Genomic DNA, 12,743 nt, shown 5'->3' on the forward strand with positions numbered 1-12,743 from the left:
TTCTATATATAACTTTTAACTACCATCAGAACTTAAATGCTTTTAGTAATCGTTAGGCCACCTTATTAATATTTACTCCCTTATAAGTCATCACCTGCAATCACACTATCTTCACTTGGTATGCGTTAGCGTAGCAGGCCCAGTGACATAAAGGTACGGGATTCCCGAGCCTTCACAAAGACCACTTGGGGTTGCTCTTCTCAGATTTGGCTCACTGGGAAGAGTTGCTGTTCTTCAGATTCGTGTACTTGCTCAGTTGATGTGCACCGGTATTCACCAGTAGTACTTTTTCGAAAAGGTTAAGATGGATTCGCTGACAACAAAGCTACACTGACAAAGTAGACCTTCCTAAAATGGAAAAGTACTTGTGCTTTCCATCTACTGATTTGGTATGAGGACATCCTCTGTAGCCACTTCAATCATCAGGTGATAGCCAGATAGAAGTCTGGATGTGTGCTTCGTCCCTATTTAAGACATGGGTGAGAGCTTCGTGAACCTGCCCCACCTCTCTGCTTTTTCTGTTAGTTGTAGATGTGGGTAAAGCTGAAAATTGTGGTGAGTTTGGTGGCATCAAGCCTGAGGTGAGTGACAATCTTGGCTATTTAGTTACCTGGAACACCAGTTCTTTTCTAAGACCAGAATGCTTCTTATGAAATGCGAATTTTACATTTTCTCTTACACTCTTTTTTATTTTCTTCTTCCTTTTATCCTTTAGCTGGCAATCCTTTGGTCCAGCAAGGTGGACAGCCGCTCATACTGACCCAGAACCCGGCCCCGGGTCTGGGAACAATGGTTACTCAACCAGTATTGAGGCCTGTCCAGGTCATGCAGAATGCCAATCATGTGACTAGTTCCTCTGTGGCCTCACAACCAATATTCATCACTACACAGGTGAGTTAGGACTGGAGAGGAATTCTGGGTATGGTAGAGGAGGAGGAGGAGGAGGAGGAGGAGGAGGAGGAGGAGGAGCAAAAGCTATGTAAACCTTTGGAGGCTGTGATTTAGACAAGGTCTTTGGCATCATTCGAAATCGCTTGAAGTCCAGTCTTTTTGACCTGGTTTTCTTGTGTGCAGTTTTGTAATTTGAAGCTGATGTCTGTAGAAAGCCCAACATAGCATCACCACTGGGCCATGTCTTCTTCCCACCTCTGAGGAGGGATGTTCAGTGATTTCATTGAGGTCTGGGCACACATTAGTGGGAACGCTGGGATTAGGAAACCTTTCCCATTTCAACCCTTTGCTTGAGCATTTTTCTTAATACAGGGTGAGTTAGTTGACTGTTGGAGGTATGTGTATGAAATTGATAAAGTGTGCGGATATCTTTGGGAAAAAGATGAGGCTTTCTACTCCCATAGATATTTACTTACAGTCTTGGAAACTCACAGGGGCAGATCTGCTCTGTCCTGAAGGGTCACTGTGAGTCAGCATCTACTTGATGACATTAAGATTTTTGGAAGAGAAAGAAGGTGTTCTTTGATATTTGATGTGGTAAATTGAAAGCCTTGTTATGAATGTGGAATATAAAGGCAAGTGCTTCACTTTGTTTGTGGTCTCATGATTTACAAATTATTCAGTTGTAAATCTGCCAGAAGTTTATGTATGGCTTTTGAAGTAGGCTTTGGAAATAATTTCTTATTTTATATGTTGAATCACTCCCAAGTCTTCCGTGTCATCCCCCCACCCTCCCGTTTTAGAAAGTGAAAGCCGGGTTTTTATTAAAAAGTAGAGGAGAGATTGATGAATTTGGGGAAGACACATTAGCACCCAGGCAGGGTACTATAGCCTTCTGAATTGCAAGAAGGAGATGAAGTTTTTATCAGGTGAAGTATACAAGGGACTACAAAGGGGGGAGTGCATGACAAAAACTAAGAGGGATTGTGAAATCACAGTACTTCTTAACAAGGTCATTTTTATTTCCTAACCTCCTGGAACAGGTTGGCCAAGGCATTCTTCTTGGATGAAGCTGCACAAATTCAGTACACATCTTTTAACAAACAATTCCTTGCACAAACTAAAGTATTGTTCCTTGACCTTTTAGGAATACAAACAGTTAAACTTAAATAAGAATAGTCTCTTTAGAGAAGCAAAAGCAGAGATTTTATTTCAAGCTGCAGTTTGATTTAAAATGGAGTTTAATTTGGATGTAGAGTGGCCACTTTAGTCAGGCCAGGTACCTCCATTTGCAGGGCACTTATATATTTGCCCCTTTTGATCAAGCCAGTAGTAGGAGGTGTATATCACCCACAGAGGAACCAGACCATCTTCTGTAAGGGTTTATTTGGAGAATGGCTTCTCTGTTTGAAGGTTTGTTTGGGGTTTTTTTTTTTTTTTGCCTGTGTGTAGTGACCTTTATTGACGGTACCTGACAAGTTGGGTTCTCTCAGCTCCTCCCCTTCTTCAGGGGTCTGGGTGGAAACTCTGGATAATGGGATATTCTCAGTGTGTTGGGGGAATCAATTGGGGCCAAGACTGCCCAGCAGCTGAAGGCCTCTCTCTTCCTCTAGTGCTGTTGCTGGGGGGCCAAGGGCCCAGGGGCCCAGGGGGGACTTCTTCCTTGGAGGCCATGTGGACCGAAAGGCTGCCGTAGCCAAATCTATTGTCAGACCAGGAAGTGAGCTTGACCAAGTGGTCATGGAGGGCAATGCCAGCCCCAGCATCCAAGGTGGAAGAGTGGGTGCCACAGTTGAAGTCACAGTGTAGCCCAGGATGCCTGTTAGGGGACCATCTGACACCTGCTTCACCACCTTCTTGATGTCATCGTACTTGGCAGCTTGCTCCAAACGGCAGGGTGGGGACACAGAGAGCCATGCCAATGAGTTTCCCATTCAGCTCCAGGATAACCTTCGCAATGCCAGTAGATGCAGGGATGAAGTTCTAGGCAGGGCCGTGGCCATCCCACCAGAGTTTCCCAGAGGGGCCGTTATGTATTCTGTTCTGCTTTGCTACAGTCAACACTGGAGACATCTAATTATGTAACGAAACATGCATTTAAAGGAAACTAATTTTGCTGAGAATGAAGAGTTCTGCATCAGATCTTTAGGAACGCCAAACTGGTCCTCTAATGTAGCCCTGCTTTTCAACCCCTGGTCTTCTGGCTGGCAGTGATGGCGTGGACTGTGGTCATGAGTGCCTCCATGATGCTGAAGTTGTCATGGATGACCTTGGCCAGCGGGCCCACGCAGGTGGTGGTGCAGGAGGCATTGCTGACAAGCCTTCTCGTGGTTCATGTCCATCACAAACATGGGGCATCGGCAGAAGGGGCAGAGATGACTACCCTTTTAGTACTACCGTTCAAGTGAGGCCCAGCCTGCTCTGTGGTTGTGAAGACACCAGTGGACTCTATGATATGTTTAGGAACCAGCTTCACCCCGCTTGATATTGGTGGGATCTTGCCCCTGGAAGATGGAGGTGGACGTCCCATGAATGACAAGCTTCACATTCTTAGCCTGGATGGTGCCATTGAACTTACCATGGGTGGAATCACACTGGAAGATACAGACGATGTAGTCCAAGTTAATGAGGGAGTCATTGATGACAACAGCACCCACTTGGCCACAGTTGAAAGCAGCCCTGGTGACTAAGTGCCCAGGGTGGCCCAATCTGTTTATTCTGACCTTCACCATTATGTCTCAGGGATGTAGCTTAGAGGGCATGAGAAGATGCTGCTGCCTGTTGTACAAGGAGGATCAGAGAATCTCTATTTCAGTTTTAAAACTATTATTAGAGGCGACCAGGCACCATACCTTGCTGTACTTTCCGACCTCATCTTCAGGGTGAGACGGTTGGCTCTCACTGGGGAAGGGTTTGAAAAATGGCTACACAATGATGAAACATACAACTTTCCTCTAGTTCCTAAATGCTTCCTCCCCCCACTATCATGATCCCAATTCTACCTTACAAATCTGGCTAGACCACAGGATGTACACTGGTACAGATAGGAACTGGAAACACATGGAATCTAGGACGGACGATCCCTTCAGGACCAGTGGTGAGAGTGGTGATACCGAGAGGGTGGGGTAGAGAGGGGGAACCGATTATTAGGATCTACATATAACCTCCTCCCTGGGACGGACAACAGAAAAGGGAGATGTCGGACAGTGTAAGATATGACAAAATAATAATTTATAAATTATCAAGGGTTCATGAGGGAGGTGGGAGCATGAAAAAATGAGCTGATGCCAGCGTCTTAAGTGGAGAGCAAATATGTTTTGAGACTGATGAGGGTAACATACAAAAGTGCTTTATATAATTGATGTATGTATGGATTGTGATAAGAGTTGTATGAGCCCCCAGTAAAATGATTAAAGAAAAGAAAAGGAAAAAAAAACAGGGCTACATTAGAGGACCAGCTTGGCATTCCTAAAGATCTGATCCCAGAACTATTCATTCTCAGCAAAATTCGTTTTCTTTAAATGCATGTTTCTTTACATAATTAGATGTCTCCAGTGTTGACTGTAGCATGGAGAACAGAATACATAGTACATTTAACAAGCCCAGTGGTGTTGTCAGGGGAACATTGCACTGCTCGCTGTAAGACCCGTCATTCAAAACCACCATTGGCTCCACAGGAAAAAAGATGAGACTGTCCCCATAAAGATTTGCAGCCTCAGAAACCCTGTACAGGGTCGCTATGAGCAGGAATCAGCTTAACAATGGGCTTTTTAAAAACAATACTTTCCCCCCTTGTTTTGTAATAACCATCACAATGATTGAAAGTAGTAGGTTGGCTAGTATAAAAGCATATTCAAGGTCCAGGAAACCAAATAAAAATATCAAAAACGTATGATCATGGAGGGATGCGTTACATAACTCAGGTGGCCTTTTGAGGTGTTTTAGTAATGTCTTGCTGTTTCTCAGAGGTATTTATCTGTGAAAAACAAGAGGCATTTAGCAGTAACAAACTCATAGCTTGTTGAGCCATGAGGAAGTCAAGGCTGCTCTGTTTCGCATTCCATTATGTGAAACAACTTTAGCCAGGGTTTCTGTTGAGACTCATTCCTTCAGCAGTATCAGCTACTAAGGCCATAGTGACAGATACATTGCAAGTAAAGTTTTCTTAGGGTATGAGGGGGTTTCAGACAGCTAATGCAAAATACTCATTATCCTTTTATTCAATTTTCCACAAACTTTTTGAAACACCCTAGTATGTCTATGTCCTATGTGCAAACAAATAATTGAAGAAAGGAAGGACTGCCCTCACCCAGTCCCAACAGGAAGTTATCTTTTCTTTAGAGAAATTATTCAAGTCTCTGTTCCATTGTAAATAGTCATTATACGAATGGATACTCCTGGGACTCCAAGGGGCATCTAGCATGCCTTGGCCTCACTTATTCTAGTCACCGAAGCACAGCATGGCCCAAGTGTAGGATGAAGCATTAGACTTGAAATATTTTGTCACTAAGAATAAAATTTTTTAAAAAAACCTCAATCTCAGCCCTCTAGAAGTTATAACTCTAGAGAAAGGACCACAAAGAATGTGCTTTTTGTTGTTGTTGTTGGCTGTAGGTCATACTGCAGTTTCTGCTAGTGTTAGCTGGTGTCCGTGTTAAAGGTCATTTTGCTTTTCAATACAGGGATTTCCCGTAAGGAATGTCCGGCCTGTACAAAATGCAATGAATCAGGTGGGGATTGTGCTGAACGTACAGCAAGGCCAAACGGTTAGACCAATTACTCTAGTCCCAGGTAAGGAGAACTGTCTATCCATTTGTCATAAAATGGCAGCCAGAAGTTTGGGGTTGTTTCAAAGTATTCTAGGTCTTTTTGAAAAATGTCATTAATCTAAACATATAAAAGCAATCTAAACATATAAAAATCTTACCAACTTAAGCTCAAATTTTTAAAAGTCTGTAACCATTGGCCAGCATTGGGATTTTATCAATTACTATTTTAAACTTTTTTCATTATCCTTCCTGGCATAGTGAACCAGGGCTCTCTAGTCATTTGTCTGTGTCTGGTGTTTCAGTCAGCCATGAAGTTAGTTTCCCTTCAGGAATATTATTACAGACCGCCTAGATTTCTTAATTTCATATGATTACCCATTTGAATTGTGGGATTAGATTTTATATGTGATAAATAATTAACCAAATGATAAACTATGTGGATGTTGCCAATTAATGATGGTTTTTGTTTTTGTTTTTATGGGTGTTTTTTAAGGCATGAGTCAAACTATAATTAAAAAAATTTTATACTTTTCAGTTCTTTATTTTGTATCTGAATTTACCACAATTGCAGTGCAAACAGGACTGTCTCTGCAGTTTTTAGGATGCTTTTGTAACTCATTCTTCAGATTTTTTTGTTTTTTGTTGTCAGGGTTCACAGGGCTTTTTTGGCCTTTATTCTGAATAACTTACTGTACTGAGTTCTAATATTTCTTAAATATTTCTCAGTGGAATTATGTATAGATGAGCCAGGAGACATTCTCCTTTGGGGCATTCTAATGGCATGCATAGTCAGTTTGGGTTTATGTTAGAGAGAATGGAATACAGCTTTAGTATACTGAAAAAGAAGGGTTTCTTTTTTAGAGCAACATCTGCCCTTTGACTCCCAACCTGTATCAACTTTCTCTTTTAACACCAAGGTCAAGAGACTCTTGATTGTATTCTTAGAATAGAAAAGGCAGTGTGGGTAAGGTGTTTGAGAAGGAATGAGGAATCTTCTTGAATTTTGACATTTTTCAAGCCGATTCATGATTTAGTGTAAATTTATCTGCTTAGTCACGTTGCTTTTTAGGACTTCAGAATCTGTACTACTCTTCTTAACCTCTGGTCATCACCAGATTGGGGAAAGGAACTTTTCCTGTTCCAGTATTTCCAGTAAAGTAAGGGAGGATATATTTATTATAGATGAGCTCATTGACCAAGCCTTGGTACTTTTCTTTGTCTTTCTTTTGAAGCCCCAGGTACCCAGTTTGTTAAGCCAACAGTTGGAGTCCCACAAGTGTTCTCTCAGATGACCCCAGTGAGGCCAGGCTCCACAATGCCTGTGCGACCTACCACCAATACTTTCACCACCGTCATCCCAGCCACTCTCACCATTCGAAGCACCGTCCCACAGTCCCAATCCCAGCAGACCAAGTCCACTCCCAGCACCTCCACCACTCCCACTGCCACACAGCCGACCTCATTGGGGCAACTAGCTGTTCAGCCTCCAGGCCAGTCCAACCAGACCCCGAATCCCAAGCTAGGTGAGGTTTGGGATGGGAGATGGCATAGCTGGGGATGGGTGGTGGGGAGAGAACGGATGATTATCACTTGGTCAACATAGCTCCTTCCTTCCCCTCTCCACCTGCAGTGAGCATTGCCAGCTTTGTTACTGTCAAGAGACCTGGGGTTACAGGTGAAAATAGCAATGAAGTAGCCAAACTGGTGAATACACTTAACACCATCCCTTCCCTGGGCCAGAGTCCTGGGCCAATGGTGGTATCCAACAGCAGCCCAGCTCATGCCTCTCAAAGAACCAGTGGACCTGAGTCCTCAATGAAAGGTACTTGGAAGACTGAGCAGGCAGTCATTCAGAAACAATAAAATATTTGTTGTCAAAAATATAGTCGCTACCGTCTACTTTTACAGGAGATTTTAGTGTACTAAAGGGGACAACCACTTGTGAAAGACTTAAGCAAATCAGCTACAAATTTTAAAAATTACAATGTAATTATGCTTTGGGGATTAATTAATGATGGGTGGGATAATCAAGGATGTTTCATGGTGGAGGTGGCTTTTTTGAACACAGTTTAAGGAGTGTTTGATAGAGAAGCTTTCAGATGGAGAACACGAGGAGCATGAAGATTCTCAGTAGTCTAGAGCAGGTTGACAAACTTTTTTCTATAAAGCATGAGAAAATATTTGAAATTTTGTGGACGATATGGTCTGTTTGAGCTATTCAACTCTGCCCTGATGGCTGTCCTCCACTCAAACGGTATTGTTAGTGGGCTCTGAAGTTTTCATTTGTTTAATAACAACTTTCATGTGTCACAAAAGTTTAATCTTTTGAGGTTATTTAAATTATTTAAAAATATGCAAACTACTCTTAATGATACAGAAGCAGATGACTGGCTAGATGAGGCCTTCACGCTGTGACTTGCCCATCACTGGCCTACAGTTAAAAGATGGGTAAAGGAATGTACCTTAAACATGGTGAGCTCTAGTGCTTCTACCTTGATATGCTTTATGTACCCCTTGATAGACCTGACAGGAAGTGTGTAATCATTTTCCAGTTAAGTCAGTTACCTTTTCCACTATTGTCTCACTAATTAATGCTTCTCACTTCTTTTAGTGACCTCTCCCATTCCAGTGTTTGATCTCCAAGATGGTGGACGGAAAGCCTGTCCCCGGTGTAAAACTCAGTTCCGTATTACTGAAGCGTTGAGAGGTCACATGTGTGTAAGTGATACCACCAGTGCCTAGGATCCAGCTTATGTGACTTCTGCTGTACTCTACCTTTTCAGTGGGGGCTTGTGAGGCGGGGCTCTGAAATTACATGGAAGGTTTTTCAAGGTTTATCTCTGTTTGGGCCTGTTAGGAAGGCATTAGTTGGTGTGGGATGTGGGGGAGCACACGTAAAGATGTATGTCCTTCCTTAGCTGTAGATTTTGAAACTTCACAAGAGGACAGGTGTCAGGTGTGGTGGGTAAGAAGAACTCAAGCAAATTGGCCTCCGTTAACTTTCTGTGTGTCCTGTTGCTCAATAATCAGGAGCTGCTCCCCATTCCCTAGCTTTGAAAAGATTTTTGGTATTAGTAGAGATGTAAAGATTATACATTCCTCTTACCAGGAAGACCAGACCCAAATTATGTGAGTGAGTAGTTAATGGATTCTAAGACAGGTAGGAAGAAGTACAAGGTAAGGGGCTTGCTAGCAAAGGAGTGACACCTAGATCCACTGTAGACAACAAATGGGTGAGACCCGGCTAGGAAGACCGAAAGCCCAACTGTTGCCAAAGGACATCAGTGAAGCTGGGAAGTTTGCAGCACCTAGCTCCAAAATTGATCAAATGTCTTCTTTCTCTGCAGTACTGTTGCCCAGAAATGGTTGAATACTTGAAGAAAGGAAAGTCTCTGGACTCAGAACCCAGTGTCCCATCAGCAGCAAAGCCTCCATCCCCTGATAAAGCTGCTCCTGTTGCGTCTACACCATCTTCTACTCCTATTCCTACTCTGTCACCACCTACCAAAGCACCAGAGCCAAATGAAAATGTGGGTGATGCGGTCCAGACCAAGCTCATTATGTTAGTTGATGACTTCTACTATGGACGGGATAGTGGCAAAGTAGCCCAGCTCACAAATTTCCCTAAGGTCGCCACATCTTTCCGATGCCCGCACTGTACCAAAAGGCTGAAAAACAACATTCGGTAAGTGCTAGTGAACAACCTTGGAGGCTGCTTGTTACCTTGGACAAGAGAAGGCAGAACTCTGTTATTTAGCAAGTGTTTCTCTTTGGAGAATAGTCGTAGTGCTTGTCCAGTGTTGGGGAAGACATTATTATATTAATAACTACTCCTAAAAGTATTGTGGTAATATACAAAAGATAACTTTGGGTTACGGACTCTTGATGGTACAGATGGTTGAACACTAGCCATCTGTAGTGGTGCAGCCACCCAGCGGCTCAGTGGAAGGTGGAAGGCCATGGTGATCTGTTTCTTCTATGGGACAGCTCTTCTCTGTCACACAGCATCACTTGGGGTCATGCTGGGCTGCATGGCTTCCAGCAACAACTTTGGGTTGAGTGAAGAAGATCAGTTCATCAGCTGTCATGGAGCTCCTGCTATTTGTAGAACCTATTGGGTTTTTTTGAACCCTGTGGCATAATGGTTGTGTGTTGGGCTGCTAACTGCGAGGTCAGTAATTCAAAACCACCAGCTGCTCCTCGGTAGAAAGATGTGGCTTTCTACTCTCGCCAGGAGTTGCAGGGGCAGTTCTACCCTGTCCTGTCTTGTCGCCTTGAGTCAGAATTGCCTTGATGACAGTGAGTTTGTTGATTGTGGTGGTGTTTTCTAGCCTCAGCAAAGGACTGTTCCAGACAGAAGAAATGGCCAAGAGTTGGAGAGGAAGAAGGGCAGAGAATCTGTTCTGTGGCTCTGCTGTTGTCTGTATCAAAGACTGGTGATTTTAATGTGTTTTGTACTTTATGTTTGTGCCATGCTATGCAGATTCATGAACCATATGAAGCACCACGTAGAACTGGATCAGCAGAATGGTGAGGTGGATGGGCACACCATCTGCCAACACTGTTATCGCCAGTTTTCTACGCCGTTCCAGCTTCAGTGCCACTTGGAAAACGTTCATAGTCCCTATGAATCAACTAGTAAGTTTGGAAATTCTCAAACTCTAGGCGTATATCTTGCTTTTCACCCTGAATCCAATAGTCTTAGTAGGAGCCTGGGACGCATTACATTGATTTATCTGTAAGTCACATTGTAGGACTTTCCGTATTAGTAGCCAGTTCCTTATTGTACGTCTGTACTTTCTGACAAGCTTGACTTCTGTTCAAGCATGGATTGAGCCTGAATTATTAGAGACTTTGGTTGAGGGCTGCTTTAGAGAGAGAAAAATAGATTCATCACCTGGACCCTTTGATCCTTTTGTAGAGGGAGCAGACATCTACACGTGGACCCCCACTTTAGTTAGTACCCTGATAGGCTTTATGTAGAATAAAGAGAATTTGGTTATGAAGAACTTTGCCACTAAGAGTGTGCTTTGCATATCACTTAATTTTGATGAAGTATAAGGTGAGGTCCAATGTTATCTACAGTGTTCATCTTACACAGGTGAGGAAACCACAAGCTATGAGAAGTGACATCATTTGTTTAAGAGCAAACAATTAATAAAATGTGACCAATGAGGGTTTGAGCTCCATCCTCTATAGACTATTTCTGATTCCTTTAAGGGGTCTTAAGAACGTTTTGTTGTGGTGGTCGTTTATTTTGAATTTTTTATTACTCTGAGGTTTTGCTTTATTTTATTTTTGATGAAAATAGTACACAGCAAAACCCACTTTTATTCAGTTTCTAGACATAACAATCAGTGATACTGATTATATTCCTTACATGTGTCAACATCCTTGTCACTTCTGTTCTAATTGTTTCACTCCCATTGACCTAAACTTCCTGTCTTCCAACCTTGTTGTCTGTGGTTTAAAATTGCTGTTGTCTATGTAGTCTTTTGTAGAGATTTTTAAAAAACACACAAACATATTTAAAAGTGATCATCTCTGCTTTTGGACCTAATCTGTTACTTATTTTAAAACTGACTTCAGGGTATAATTTTGATCTCAGATTTAAAGAATAAATTAGAATAATGATCTCAGGGCCTCCTCCAGTCATAGTAGAGCCAGTAAGGCTGAATGCTTTTGAGAATTTGAAGATCTTCACATTTTTCTTCTTCTCTGTTGGCATCTGTTTCTTGTGCCCTTGAGGAGAGCCTTTGGGAGTGGTAGCTGGGTCAGCTCCACTCCTGGTGGTCTCAAGGAAGCAGAGGTCGTGCTTCATGGAGGCAGTAAGGCTTGTGTCCAGTTCTTTCTCTGATGCTGGATTTGCGTCTGTCTCTTTTTTTTCTGGACAAATAGAGACAAGGCAGAGACTAAAAGCTGCTTGTAAGCGTTTAAGATTGAAGTCACTACTCACTGCGAGGAGGTAGAGCATCAACTTTATGCCTGTTGACTGGATTGTCCCATTAGGGGGTCACTTTTGTTAAGTTTTGTTTTGTTTTCCATAATTGAAGTAGCTTATGAGAAAAATTAATAAATCCTGGCCACAAGTCAGGGTCAGTGAACAGGAAGGGTGCAGTCATTGGTCCACAGCCAAACCTCTCCTTAGCCAGCAGCCACTTCTCTCTGGCATCTTAGCATCTCAGCCATATGGTCCCTTGGCTTCTCCTCCATGGACCAGAAGCCCACCCACGGATCTGGTGCCTCACAGCCCCATAATCTTGGTGCTACTTCTCTTGCTCTGTCCCTTAGTCTCTGTGCCACAATCTCTGGTTCCTCTGGTCGGGGTCTCCACCACTTCAGACAGATGTGGAACATGTTCTTTTGATTTTCTGTCTGAGATGGCTCTTAGGAGGAAAGGCCAGATATTACCAGTTTTGTTTTGGAGACAAACAGGAAGATGTGCAAACAAGACAATATAAGGGAGGGCTTTAAAACTTTTGTGGACAAGTTCCATTATCTTTTCCACAGACTGTATTATTATAAATACCAAAATTGTGTGATGCATTCAGAGAAGGGAAAAGCTCCTTAGAGCCACGTTTCACAGAGAAGTGAGGCAAATTGGGTCTTTTAAGTGCAAGAAAGATGTGGATGGATGGAAAGTAGTAAGAAAAGATGATAGAAAACAATAGAAGAAAACTCTGGGTGCTTTTGCTGCAAATTTAAAACCTTGATTAAAAGGACTGAGAAGTAGTTAAACAGTAAGGACATCTATTGCCATTTAATCTATAAGTAGAGTAGGCTTCACTCCCATGATTTCAGCTTTTCAATAATCCTCATAGCAAGGATTATATTATTCTAAGGCAGTGGTTCTCAACCTTCCTAATGCCGCGACCCTTTAATACAGTTCTTCATATTGTGGTGATGCCCCCAACCATAAAATTATTCTCGTTGCTACTTCATCACTAAAATTTTGCTACTGTTATGAATCGGGCAACCCCTGAGAAAGGGTTGTTTGACCCTCAAATGGGTCGCGACCCACAGGTTGAGAACCACTGATCTAAGGCATTCCATGCAGACACAATATTGTCCAGAAGAGGAGAC

The 12,743-nt window shown here is 42.6% G+C and overlaps 1 protein-coding gene across 5 annotated transcripts in view; it reads left to right on the forward strand.

Moving 5' to 3' along the window:
- POGZ (pogo transposable element derived with ZNF domain) overlaps positions 1-12,743 on the forward strand; it is a 69,872-nt gene that overhangs the window by 37,463 nt on the left and 19,666 nt on the right. For 2 of the 5 annotated variants that reach the window (XM_045295616.1, XM_004716626.2), the window contains 7 exons: positions 716-891; positions 5,574-5,682; positions 6,893-7,183; positions 7,264-7,482; positions 8,272-8,378; positions 9,008-9,345; positions 10,144-10,298. In XM_045295616.1, the coding sequence (XP_045151551.1) occupies positions 716-891; positions 5,574-5,682; positions 6,893-7,183; positions 7,264-7,482; positions 8,272-8,378; positions 9,008-9,345; positions 10,144-10,298 (1,395 nt within the window). The remainder of the gene's footprint in view (positions 1-715; positions 892-5,573; positions 5,683-6,892; positions 7,184-7,263; positions 7,483-8,271; positions 8,379-9,007; positions 9,346-10,143; positions 10,299-12,743) is intronic. The other 3 variants (XM_004716625.2, XM_045295618.1, XM_045295619.1) reach the window with 2 other exon arrangements.

This window comes from Echinops telfairi, unplaced genomic scaffold (assembly GCF_000313985.2).
Source record: "Echinops telfairi isolate 266 unplaced genomic scaffold, ASM31398v2 ScPeMD7_5805;HRSCAF=6673, whole genome shotgun sequence".
Classification (NCBI taxonomy): Eukaryota; Metazoa; Chordata; class Mammalia; order Afrosoricida; family Tenrecidae; genus Echinops; species Echinops telfairi.